The 14,039-nt window shown below is 40.6% G+C and overlaps 1 protein-coding gene across 1 annotated transcript in view; it reads left to right on the top strand.

Moving 5' to 3' along the window:
* Nucleotides 1–14,039, top strand: part of SPTLC3 (serine palmitoyltransferase long chain base subunit 3) — a 114,067-nt gene that overhangs the window by 92,098 nt on the left and 7,930 nt on the right. The window contains exon 10 of the mRNA XM_073003330.2: nt 11,995–12,130. Within this exon, the coding sequence (XP_072859431.2) occupies nt 11,995–12,130 (136 nt within the window). The remainder of the gene's footprint in view (nt 1–11,994; nt 12,131–14,039) is intronic.

The following is a 14,039-nucleotide window of genomic DNA, read 5'->3' on the forward strand; positions in this document are numbered from 1 at the left end:
CTTCCTGTATTGAGCAGTGGGTTGGACTTGATGAACTTATAGGCCCATTCCAACTCAATGATTAGAGGGGAGAAACTCTGCTGGGGTGGATAAGAATTTTTTGAAGTGATTGTACAATTTGCTTAAGTCTTAATGCATTTTGTTAGTAGATTTTGTTCAAACACTTATAGATGTGACTTAAGGAAGTTTATAACCCAGATACCATTAGAGAATACCATTTAACAACTTCATAAAATATTTGCCATTTTGTAAGACATTAGCTATAGTTTTTCTAAATAACATATTTTCTTAAAACATTTTAAGCTGTATTATTCATACTTAGGCTTTCATTTATTCATGTATTCATCTTTGAATATTATAGTATACATTTATTACCGTACGTTGAATATTTTTTCTTTGTTCCTTAGTACTTGACAGTTTATTCAGACATCCATATATTCTCTTGGACATGCTTGCTTTTGCTTATTAAATACAGTGAAGAAAAATAGAAACGTTTGGACATTCAATATATTTCATTTGCGGCTAGAAAAGAAATACAGTAAAGGATATTCATAAGATAAGAAAGAACTGTTAAAAAAATGTAAGGGCGCAAAGTGTCTTTCTGGGTCACACTGGGATTTTAAAATTAACACCAGCTGTGAGAGAACATGCTTTTGATTTTTCCAAGGAGGTATCAAACTCTGGAGGACTTCTAAGGGGATTTCAGGTCCCAGCTCATCAATCTGATGCCCATGTTGTATACCTGCTCCTTCAAAGAACTTATTTCCATAACAGGGATACCAACTTTCCAGACGCAGGAAACGCCTACCCACGGTGTCTCAGTTCTTATCAGGCTTCATTTTCAGTTTGTTGGCCTTCATCCCTCCCAAGTTTAGGTGACTCAGAACAACAAAAGTGGGTGTTATTACCACACTGATGACACTAATGTCTGTATCCCAACATGGGCTTACCCAACAACTGCATAGAGATGTAAGAGCATGGAGGACACTGTTAAACTATTCCAGAAACTACAAATGCCATGGAGTCAGGCAGTATTACAGAAACAAATTGCAGGTATGAACAGAACCATCATATGCCCTTGGATCTCAGCCCCAACCTGCAGAGCCGGTTCAGCAAGAGTTCAAGGAGGATCAAGAGGATCATATTCCCATTTCTTTTCTGACTGAGGTCACCCTTCAGGTAGCTAAGGATGTTTTAGTGCCAACATGGGTCTAAATAAGTAGTTTCTTTGAAAAATGACTGGAATTGGACTGCCACCAATTCTATTCAGCATCCATTCCAGAAAGTGCAATAGCTACACTTTCCTGGGTCAGTTGAACTTTTCTGAAGATATGGCCTCACAATTACCTGCTTCAAGACAAAAAGGACCTCTTTTTTCCAGACAAGACGTTAATAGCTTCCTAGGACCACCTGGGACTGCTGTAATAAGCCAGGATGGGCAATGATCAAGAGTGTGTAGGTTGGTAGTGTTGTAAATTTTGATTCCGATAACTGAATCTGTTTGGAAGGGCTCTGATAGGAAGTCTGCTTAGTTAGCAGAGAAGGCAGCAACAGTGTTCCTGTGAGCGTTTACACCACCTTTTTGGTCTTTCTCTGGAGCAATAAACCAGGAAGAGAGTAAGCTTCAAAACAATGTTTCCTGAGTTTATTTAGAAAATATATTTGATAGAAAAGCCTATCCTGACTAAATAGAAGACCATGTCTGAGCTCATGGCCCAGCAGGGGGCATAGTACACCTGCAAGAAAGATATTAACATATTGAAGGTTGGAAAGGACTAAGACTGAGGAGACGGGGAGAATTGGATCTTTATTGTGCTTTTTAAAGGAGCAATAAGAAGAATCTTCCAAAAGGTAGAACAGAGTTTTCCAAGTACATTGTCCAAGTCCTTGGACTATATCAGTTAAAATTTATCCTACAAACTTGGACCATATGGGCTTTGGATACCCCCCTTGGAGCAATATCAGTGATGGCATCTAGAGCAGAACAGATATGAATGACTTTGCCTCAAAATGCCTAGCAAACATATAAAAAAAGCCTTTACATGTTTTGATAAATCCTTCTTGAGTCCAGTTGTTCCAGTAGTGCCAAAATAACATGTTCTTCAGGCTTCTTCTGTTTATCTTCCTTCGGCTTACACAGAAAAAGGAGGCCCTTAGACAAGAAATTGAATGATGAGCCTTTGTTCTTTCGTGGCATAACTGTACATCAAGTTTCATAAGTCATCTGCTACTCTGCTTGTCTTACATATAGAAGGTAGAACAGCAAGAGCCAAGTTGTATACCTATACCTACAGAGACAGTGGTAGAGCTTAAGTAGAAAGAATGATTCATGATGCTTTGAAATAGACGCTAGGTTTTATTTGCTTATAAGACTAATAAATGTTTAACTCTCTTTTGTAATTAAGGTTTAGCGTATGATACTGCTTCAGGGCACATTGTCTTTTTTGCTCCTTAGGGTAAAAAAACAAACTACTTCTGATTAGAATACATGTTATTTTGAACTAATCTCAAATTTTTTACTGTTTGCCTTGTGTGGTGTTTACCTAGCCTACACTGTGGGGATCAACTTATATCTGAGCTACAGACTGGGAAATCCCCACTACAACTCTCGCCTGCGGTACAAAATCACTAATGGTTTTAGACCAATGGTTGCAGTGTTAGTTTTTTTAAAATGCCTAACTTGTTTCGTTAACTGTTGTTCAGCTCAAACATCCTCACATAGTATGGGGTAGGAAGAAATTTAGCATGTTAAATTGATATTCTGTTGGTCCCTGTCATTTAATTGGAAACCGTATGGTAGAAAAAATGGCATCTAAGTGCTTCAGTTGCTACTATTGCTCACAAGTGGCAGAGGGTGTTGTTGGTTACTTCAAAAGTATGCTTTTGGGAGTCTTAAGCACAAAGCTGACACTTTTCAGTTGTACACAGATCCTATGATCTGATTGCTGTCTTGGGATCGTGGAGTTTGTAGTCTAACAGTCTGGAAAAACACCGGATTAGAGAGGGTGATCATTAAACCATGCTATCTGACGATCTGTAGAATTAGGTTTTTTGGCTGATAAGCTGCATCTGTTCTGGTTTTCCATGCTTATCTATCCCAGCAAGGTGTATACTGTTTACTCACCCTTTAAACAAAATGGATTGTTCCCAAGAAACCAACAAAAAACTTGGAAAATTCCTTCTAAAATGTCTAAAAATGCCCTTTCAAAAATAGGTAGAAGGACATCATTACACCCAAAGAGCTAGTGTTGTAACCAGTCACTCTGTTACTCTTGATACGTGGCTCCTTTATGCCCCTTTTGAGGGGGAAAAGATAGCTTGTGAGAGGTAACTGTATTAATTTAATTTCATACTTCCTATCATGGCCTTAAACAAACAGGAGTCGCCTATTTTACAAGGATGCATTAGAGTCTTGTCTGAACCTTTTAAAGTGCTGACTATTAGAGATGGGGGTATTTGTATATGAATATGAATATCCCCACACAGGTGGCAATAACGAGAGTCCAGCTCCATGGGGCTGGACGGTCCACTCACTGCTCCGCCGCTGCTGTGGACGTCGCAATTTTTCCAATGGCTCAGGAGGTCACGATCACCTAGCCACTCCTGGCAGGAGGACAAGCCTCACTGCAAAGTCAAAGAGTGGAGCATAGATTGCAATCTGCAGAGTCATTAGAAGAATTATGGTGTCTGCAGCAGTGGTGGATTGGTGAGTGGACCCCCCGATGGGGCTGGACCCTCGTTATCGCCACCTGTGCGGATATTCATATACGAATACCCCTATATCTACTGACTATTCATCATGATATTATTCATTATAATAAGTTCTATAAAGATACATTGCATATTCATTATGCTTTCTAACTAGCCAGTAACATGTTTTCTGTATAAAATATTAAGTGTATTAAATACAAGTTACAAACAGTATTTAGAGACAGTATATAACAAAAAGAACTGTGACTACAAGGGCAATTCGGCCCTTGTTGGGAGAAATGCGGCATATAAATAAAACTAATAATAATAATAATTCACAGGACTTAACCCGAGGGCCCTGAGTCATTGAATTTCTGTTTGCTATACCTGTGATCTAGCTGTAAAAATGGGGAAAATTGTACGTTTCACTTTACCCCACACTTTTAACTTTTTAATTGCAAGTTCTTCTGTCCCAAATATGGAGATGTTTGCCAGTTTTTGCAAATTCTTTGAAAACAAACTGAAACTATCCAGATTCAGTACATATGATTATTCTCAACATGGAGAAAACCATATTATACCTGCGTGTCATTTATGTGTTAAAAACCATGGAATCAAGCACTCATAGTCCTGGGCTGAGTTGGCAAATCTGCCTGTTCTAATTTCTCACACACTCGGTTCTCTTAAAATTTAATTATATCCATCTTTTATATAAAGGAATTTGTAAATTTTGCTGAAAATTTTATTTGAAATTGTCTGAAATGAAATTCTGACCCTCTATCTAAGAGTAAGAAGCAGCCTAGAGACATGGAAATACAGCACTCTTTCTGTAGCCTCTTTCTGCTACACTTTAATGAACTATTGTGTTGACGAATTTAGTAACAGGAAGCTTTCATTTTAAAAGTTTTCACTGATGTGTTGTGATTCTTTTTCTTTTTCCTGTTCTCTTGTGTTTTCCTCAAAAAAGCAAGCTGTAGAATGAACTCTAGTTGTCCATCAAAAAGACAAGGCAAATAGTTCAGGTAGATCTCTGATATATGAAAGTACCACAAAGATCTGTAGTGTTGACTTAAGATAGATGGTTGACCGATTTTTTTAGAGATGGAAGAGTGAAAAGCAAAGTGTTTTTCCTACAATTTAAACAAAAGCTGCATATTTAAATCCTGGCTTAGGGAAAAAAAACAGTCTAACCATTTTTGCCCCACACTATGCCCTTGCAAAGTTACCTTGATTTAATGTTAAGGAATTGCAAGTCTGTAATTGTGTTCAAATTTTGAGGTTTTTCCAAAGTACCTATCACCATAATATCTGTTCTTATGTGTTAAAATAGCTCTGCAAAACATGCATGAGGGTGAAGGGGGTAGTCATGCAAGTGTGTGGTCTTTGACCACAAAACACATAATCAGACATGAGAGGAAAGTCATGAAGCTTAGTAAGGAATTGCTTATATCCCTTCAATCACCCACGAGGAACGGCTTCCTCCTTTGTTCAGCCCTTGCCTCCCTCAAGCTATTACTGCACACAACACCCAAACAATATTTGGGTAGAATTCTTTCTCACCCATTCATAGCAGTAATGGTCTTTGTGGGATATAGTGGTATCTGGTTGAAATTTTAGCATTCTAATATAAAATCCTGGGAATAAGGTACACATTGCAGGGGAAAGAAAGGGGTTTTGTTATTTTTCATTTCTATTTTAGTTTGTTTTTTGTTTGGTTTGGTTTATTGGAAGGAATTGAAAGCATTTTCTGGGTTCCTGGCCCTTTCTGTGCTTGCTTGCTTGCCTGTTTGAGTCAAGGAACAATTATGAGAAGACTGTTGTTGATTGCTGTTAATTTCCTCAATGTGGCAGGTTCAGAACAGCAAATCCACACAACAGAGAGGAGAACTATAGTGAGAGTGTGAGTGGAGCATATGGTGTAGAGAAATGTTGTTAAAAGCCTCTTGTGGAGTAGTCCCTTCCTGTGGCAATGAATCCTTCAGTTCTGTGTCTGTGTTTAAAATGATCAGCTAACATAACATAACATAACATAAGAGGCTCAAATAAGGACATTAAACCGGCAATGTGGTTTGCACATTTAGAGAATGTTGATTCTTCAATTTTATAATATTTGTTTGCAAGGAAAAGGAAGAACTGTTGGGGGAAAGAGGGCCTGAAAGATGTATTGCTCATCCTCTTTCTCACTGCAGTTTTTCTAGTCTTCTGCATAGGTTCAGGATCTCAGGATGTCCTTTATAGAAATGTTTAGGTCATTTCTGAATTGCTTACCATATTTGCCAGGGTATAAGATGACTTTTTGGCCCAAAAAACATGCCTCCAAGTGGGGGGTGTCTTATACACCAGGTGCACTTCAGTTGGGCCAGGAAGGAACCACTGCTGTTGAGTGAGTGACGCGGGGCCGCGCTGGCCAGGGAGGAAGGCAGGCAGGCGGACGGTCCAGAGGGAGGGAAGCAGAGCCAGCCATGCCTGAGTGGCCAGAGCCCACCGCTGGGCTGCCCATCACTGAGCCAGCTGCCCGCTCGCCCACCCGCTGCCGGAGAGCCGCTTCCCCTCCTCCGCTGCCGCCGCCCGCCCAGCCACTTCCCCTCCTCCTCACCTTCCTCGTCGCCGGCGGACCCAGGCAGAGCCCTGGGCAGCCACTGCTGGCGCCGCAGCAGAGCCATCCACTCTATATTTTGAGTGGAAATGTTGGGGGGGGGTCGTCTTATATGCCCAGTCATCTTGTACGCAGGCAAATACAGTAGTTGAAATTTGGTAGGCCATACATAGTCCAAGATATGCTGATTTTTTAAAAGGCACTTAAACACTCTTGAATCTGACAAAAATATGATTAGGCACATAATGAACAGTGTCCTGGCCACATCAGTGAGAAAACATGAGGCACTGAATTGGGTTTCTAAGAGTTCTTCTGGTCTTTTGCAAATGAAAATCAGCTTAGGGCAGTTTCCCATAGCAGCCTGGAATAGCAGTCTGTACCTGCAGAATTCCAGCTCCATTTGTATGTGTGCCCAAGTGTCTACTCTGTAGTTTCACTAACCATTAGTTTTCCCCTCTGAAACCTCCCCTAATTACAAATATTTTTATGCAATTTAAGGAAACATCCATTTTTCTTTCTGAAATGTCTGGCATGATTTTATCATCCCCATCCTATAATACCAAAAAATGTACCCTGTCTCTTAAGATATTCAAGGGTGCACTGTAGCCGTCTTTCCTCCTTCTTTTGACATGTTTTATACCAAAAAATATTTTTGGAAATGTCCCTAGACTGTTGCTTTTATTAGCAACGGGGAAAGCTTTGTAATAAGATGTTTTGTAATAAGTGTGGGGGTTTTTTTCTGTTGCTCCCACACAGCTGGTTTTGTTTTAGCACCACTAGAGAGATGGTTAAGTTGTTTGTGGTCCTCTCTAACTCAATGGATTTGTAAATGGAAATGGAACAGCATGCCCAAAGGACAATAGGCTGCTGCCTGTGAGATGGGATCTTTGTGTTTAAAAGATATTTCAATGGAGAAGGGAGTGGATTCCCCCTTTTTATTCATTTAGCAGGGTCACGCAGAATAAAAACAGGCAGTCCAGATGTACCTTTTTTAAGTGGAGTGATTCCTTTTCTTGTCAGTTGAGATACACACCCTGTGAGGTTCCAGTGTTTATTTATTTATTTATTTACAATATTTTTTAGCCCCACCATTGCCAGTGGCTTCTGGGCGGTGTTGCTGAACTGTAGTTATACGAGCAAACACGGATGGGAGTTGCAGTCCAAAAATGTCCAGAGTGCCACATGTTGTTTACCCCTGTGGTAAATCATTGTCCCGTTTGCCCATATTAATACCTCTCAGGACTTGTCAGATGTTTGTTAGTAAATTGCTGAAGTTACCACTTTTCTGAATTCATTCCCCCCCCCCAGAGCCTCTAAAATTTAAATCTCTGGGAAGGTGGGTGATGTCTTTCATCTCTGGTGCATATGTGTATGCCTGGATGCCAAGGTGGAATCGCTATACAGTACACACTTAATTAGGGATACCTTCCCTTGAAAGCCAGTGACTATACTTCAGCAGCTGCAGTATAGTTTGAACTGCTAATAACCTAACCTGCTTTAAGGCATTTTATGTGTGAGACACTTCTCAGAAGAATGGAATTGGCTTTTTTCATTGGTGGAAGTCCAGGTATTGCTGAGAAATTTTACTCTTTGGAACTACAAATCCCCAGATTCCTTGCTACCATGGTGTGAGGGTTCAAACCTAGCCTCCTTTTCTTTATCGAATAAAACAGGAGTTGTTTTTAAAGTCAAATCCAAACTGGGGTTTATTGTCTCATTTAAACGTAAAACTTCATTCAACAGTTCATCTTGTAACTTCTCTCCCGGCACTAACGGATACCGCAAGGGCAACCAAACATCCGGTTCGAAGGGGTTCAATGATTTAGTTTCCCAGGGTCCTGGTAAGAAGGGCTCACAACTTCTACCGGGGAGTTCTTCTTCGTCTCCTAATAACGGTAGGGTCTCCTCATCTCCATTCTCTCTCCACAGCGACTCTCCCTCTCTCTCGAAGGAACCCCACGGTCCTGGAAGTACGCCATCCTCCACGCTTCCCCTGCATGCCATGCCCAGCGTTCCTCGGCTTCCCTGGCTACCACCTCTTTCTCCTCCTTTATCCTCCTTCTCCATTCTCGTGCCTCTGACTCACCCCAGTAAGAGGGACACTGGGGTAATCCCTTTCTCTGGCGATAATCAGCCTCTTTCCTGGGTACCTTTACTTTCTCCTATTTCCCAGTCCCGGGATCCTCGATCCCAATCAGTTCCCAACCCCCCAGTATGCTGTCTCCCTCCCTTTTTTCTCCCCCATTCCTGCCTCTACTACGGACCTCCCCCTTTCTTCCCTTCCCACCAATTCCCCTTCTTTCTGAGTAGCCACAGTTCAACCCCAAAGGTTCTGTTCCAGTTCCCGGGTGTCTATTCCCCAATGTATACTTTCTCGAGGGGTTGGCAGAGGGGTGGTCTGCACCTCTTTGGACACCCTATAGACGGACGGCACTCCAACGAGAACCTCTATGCTCTCGTCTCACCTTTGACACATGGTCCATGGGGACAGAAAAGAAATAGTTTCCTGTGATTCAGCAAGGACAGTCTATGTATGGCAACAGGTTTCTTTGCTGTTTTCATTCCAAGCACACCACCAGCTATTTTGGGGGGAAAAATGAATGTAGTCATATAACCTGGAATGAAAACAGAAGTCTCAATTGGATGTAACTTGATTAATATACTAAAGACTTACACACACACACACACACACACACACACACACAATTAAGTAATCAGCTTTGAGAGGACTAATCACTTCTTGTGGATGGGTCCTTAAACTACTTCTGCCCCAACATGACAGGTCCTTCGGTAGCTGCGTGTTCAGGAAATTCTCATTAACCTCTGAGTGTTTGTGGGCATCTGTAAGTCAGGGATGTATTCAGTATTCAGGACAGCAATAACACTAAGAATCAAATCTATTTATAGCCCCATAGGTTTTGTTTGGATATTGCAACTGTTGAAATGTCTCATTTCTCAAACTATATAGGATGAAGGAAAGAACCTCAGGACTATAGTAATTACTGATTTTTTTTAATATAGCGGGAAACACAGAATGGGCTGTCTTGAAGTGGTGCCTAAGATGAGTGCTAATTACAAACGGCTCCAAAGACATTGTAAAATAATAATAATTCCCAGTAGGGTGGAGCAGGAGAGCTTCACTGGAAAGAGTGAAGTGCTGTAATGACTATGATGATGGTGGCCTTCTTAAAAAGAAATATGGTGGTGCAGTCAGGCTGTAAAAAAGATCAGAGATGCCACAAGATCTGCTACTTCGTGATGCATAAAGGCAGCATGCAAGCTTTTGCAAACATATGTTTTGTGCCTGTCTCCTGCCAACTAAAATTAAAAATGATCTAGCTAAAACTCTCTTGTCTATTAGAAGGTTAAAGAGACAGCAAGTTATTATATCATCTGTGAACAGAAGATTGACTGTCTTGACTGGTGAATGACAGGAATGAATAGCTTTGGGTCAAATGGCCTACATTTCATTTCAACTTCTGCTTTACCTGTGTTCTAGAATGAGTGTATTTTTTTCAACTTTTAGCTAAGCCATATTAAAGTTGTAGGCAGTGAAAAATTTGTTCTTGTGACAAGGCCCATATAGGTAAAATATTCATGAAGGGTGCAGAAAATGTTAATTTCTGACATATGGGGAAACCTGGTTACATTTAACTACCGTATTTGCCGGTGTACAAGGTGACTTTTTGGCCCTGAAAAACATGCCTCCAAGTGGGGGGGTCGTCTTGTACGCTGGGTGCATGTCTAGCAAACCCTCCCTCTCTCCCACCGAAGTCACTTACCTGGTAGTAAGACCCAGTAGAGCCCCGCTCCTAGCCTGGGAACAGCCTGACTCTAGCGCCGAACAGCTGACTGTCGGAACAGCAGAGAGGCAGCAGCCACTTTGAAATGTGACCACATGGCTGCTGCCTCTCCAAAATGGCTGCCGCCTCCGAAAAGGAACCAAAAGGGGCAAAAGGAACTCTCCCCATGATGCAGAGGGGGGGTAGTCTTATACAGCAAGTATATAACAAACTCTACATTCTGAGTGGGAATGTTGAGGGGCTGTCTCATACTCCCAGTCGTCTTATACACCGGCAAATACGGTCGTTCCAAAAGTGCATTTCCAGAAATCAATTACAAAAATGATATTGTAAAGTTTTCTCTTTGAATCCTTCCCTGCCAGTGACTGGCCAGTTTGTGATCTTGTACTTATATGCCAGTGTGCAAAGAACTTAAACCTCAACCAAGTTGACAGGGAAAAAAATTGCTTAGCTTGAAATATGATTCTGGAGGAGAGATTTTCAGATACCCAGGGCTGCCAGAAAGATGAACAAGTGGGTCCTAGATCAAATCAAGCCTGAACTTTCTCTGGAGGTAAAAATGTTGAAACTGAGGCTGTCCTATTTTGGTCACATCATGAGAAGGCAGGATTCTCTGGAAAAGACAATAATCCTGGTAAGGGTTGAAGGCATCTGGAAAAGAGAAAGATAACATACAAAGTGGACCAACTCTTTAAAGGAACCACAGACTTGAGATCACAATAGCTCAACGTGGCATTTGAACACAGGGCGTGTTGGGGAGCTACAGATTATGTACAAGGTGCAACACTTTCCCCGCAGTATATCGATTCTGCCTCTTTCACCCAACATTCCCCCTCCAGTGAGCTCCTCTCAGAAGAAAACTTGGAAATGTTTTTAAATGCTTCTGATCAGTGTTGTATCATCTGTCAAAATTTTAAAGAAGGGACGTTGATGGTAACAGTCTGAAGTGGAAGGATAAGGAGGAAGTGGGGAAGAAGCAGTGTTGCTATGGTGGGAGGCTGTGTAGCCAGTGCAAATTTTATGCAGTGTGGACTCTTGCAGTGGGATAAGCAGTCCTTTCTCTGTGAAAGGCAGCAATAATTTAACAGTAGATTAACTGCCAGTGGCATGGGATAGAAACCCCTCAATCAGACCACAACAACCTCCCTGTCTAGCGAAGCTCCATAGGGTTGGTTGGTTTTGAAGATTTTGTTTATGTGCTTTGTTTCCATAGTCAGACTAAAAATATAAATATAAACCTCTGTTAAGAGTTTCAGACATGCAAATGAGAATTTGTGTATCCATAATTCAGAAGACAGTCTTTCATATTCACATTTGTTTTTAGCAATCCCATTCATTGAGAAGCAATGGCTCTTCCCCTTTAAAAAGAGGTCAGGGAAGTAAACTTTACAAAGCCCATCATTCACCTGTCTGTCTTGTTCTGTAGTTTCATAACAATATAAGAAGTCTGGAGGGGAAAAGCCATAAAACCTCCAGATTTGCCACTCAGCTCCTTTTCTTCCCTGCCTTTATTGCTTCAGGCCCTCTTCCCAGACTACAGTACCAGAAGTGAATCAAGAATGGAGGAAAGTGTCTGAAGCAATGATGGAAGATAAAGCCCAGGAGTGGGAAGAGTTAGTTGAGCACCACTCTTCTAAACATTTATTTTACTGTTGAAATAAGAGTCTACTTATCATTCAACAGGGTGGACATATTTTTTTTTATTTGGCCCCCTGTGTCATCATTCAATTTCTTTACTTTCATGAGGTTTCATGTATCAGAATTAATTGCATGGATCAATTAATGCTTACATATTGTAAGTCAGAGAACTTAGTAGCTCAATCTATGTTTGATTTACTGTACAATTTAGACCTTGAGTTTTGTATGATTATCGCCCATCACGGATTTCATGGTTCTTTGTTTCAGAACTTCAGAGAGTCCGCCAGTTATCAGAAAATACAAGGTACTTCAGACGAAGATTGCATGAACTAGGCTTCATTATTTATGGCAACGAGGATTCTCCTGTTGTCCCTTTGCTCCTTTACATACCTGGAAAAATAGGGTAAGTATATTCTGTTGCCCTACAAAACTATGCAGGGTTTTTCTGATTTTACTTGTAAACTCAAATAGTACTTCACAAAACCTTTTAAATATGTGCTTATATACAGAGAGAGGATACCCAATGTGATGGTAATGGATATGGTGACAGACTAGGACTCAGGAGGCCTGAGTTAAAATGTCCACTCAGCCATGGAAAACTCACTGGGGGATAGTAAAACGATTCCTTAAATATCTTACATTGAAAGCCCTATTAGAGTCACTATAAGTTGATCCTGCCTGGACAGCTTATGCACATAAGATACAGAGAGAGAGAGAGATGAATATAGGAAACTGCCAGACTGTTTGTCTATTTAGCCTCCTATTTTCTGTTCTGACAAGCTGTATCTGCTAGGTTCTTCTCTTTTACCACTTGATCCTTATGGTGTGGGAGAAGAAAAACACCTCTGTAGAAAAACCCCAAGTAAGGCAGTTTAAAGTGAATAATCAGAAAGCACCTGCAGAATCAGAGTGAAGACCTATCTAATTGAGAATTCTGGTCCCATAGTGGTAAGATTACCATATTCCAATTCTTTAAATCTGGCAAGCCATATTGTTTATAGTATGCTAATTATATGTGCCAATTTGCATAATTAATATGGCTTTTTCATATCATGCAAATAAAGCATATTAATCTTTAAACACATACTGTATCTGAGTAAGCAGTTCAAAGAGCCATGCCAAGAGAAATATATGTTGAATTAGTTTTTCAAAAAGGACATTATAGTTTCCTTCTCATTATCTGAAACCTCTTTCTGAAAATCTAAGATTTACAAGAAATGGGAAAAAAACAAGAAGCGGGATCTTTTAATGATTAAATTTAATGTTTCAGGAAGGGGATAGATTTACAGACTCCTGGAATTGTAGGGTTAGTAAGGATCCCAGTGATTGAATCCAAACCTCTGCCAAAGCAGGAAATGCAGTAAGATGCATAATATCAGAACTCTGAAAAGTTGCTTTTTGGACTATGGCTCCCATACTATTCCAGCCAACATTCATTACTATGGGCTAATTGCTTTCTCTGTAATGTCTGCTTATACACAGTACAGGCAAACACTATATAGACAGTATTCTTGAAAACAGATTTCAGTTGTTTGCAAAATAACAATGTGTTCTCACAATCGTAACATTTACCAGTTTCTTTGATTTCATTTGTCTGAAGTCTGAAATAGGACTTAGTAGTCAGATAATAAGTCTTTTTCCTCACAAATAATTGAGGGACTACACATTTTGCCCTATATTTATGGTTTTAGAGGAGATAGGTACCTTTTTAAAATGAAAACATAAAATTTAGGCTAGTTAATGGTCCAAATGATCAGCAAGTAGAACCTCTAAAATCTGAGAAAACCCTACACAGTGATCAACAACATGTCTCAATAGGAAGCTTGTGAAGTAGAACATGAGTACAAGTGCACCCTAGCAGCTAGTAGTGAAGGTCTACTTCATAAAGTATTGCCAGTAACGTATAACAATTATGACCAATATCTTACTAAGCCCCATCAATGCCACAGCATCTATGTGATGGCCATCACTTTGCTCATCTTTACTCAATGCAACTGCAGACTTTCCTTTCCCTGATGGCTTTAACTTCTTGCACCGAATTCCTATCCCTGCTTTCCCTTCCTTGTTGCCTCTTGTGGCTGCCTCCCCTTTTTCTCCTGCTGTCTCTCATAAGGATTTTTCTACTGTCTTCCATTTCTTTCTGTGGGCCTTCTGCACTGCTGCAGCCTATGTTGGAAGGCAGTCCTGTTCAGTTCATCTGCCTTCCTCTCTTCTAAAACCCTTTCACAATATTAGCTGTAGCATTGTAACATTACATTTGCTGCCGGGCATCCTTCCCCATTTCAAACCTCAATATCCTTTTTCAGACTGTG

Source organism: Pogona vitticeps, chromosome 1 (assembly GCF_051106095.1).
Source record: "Pogona vitticeps strain Pit_001003342236 chromosome 1, PviZW2.1, whole genome shotgun sequence".
In the NCBI taxonomy this organism is placed as follows: domain Eukaryota; kingdom Metazoa; phylum Chordata; class Lepidosauria; order Squamata; family Agamidae; genus Pogona; species Pogona vitticeps.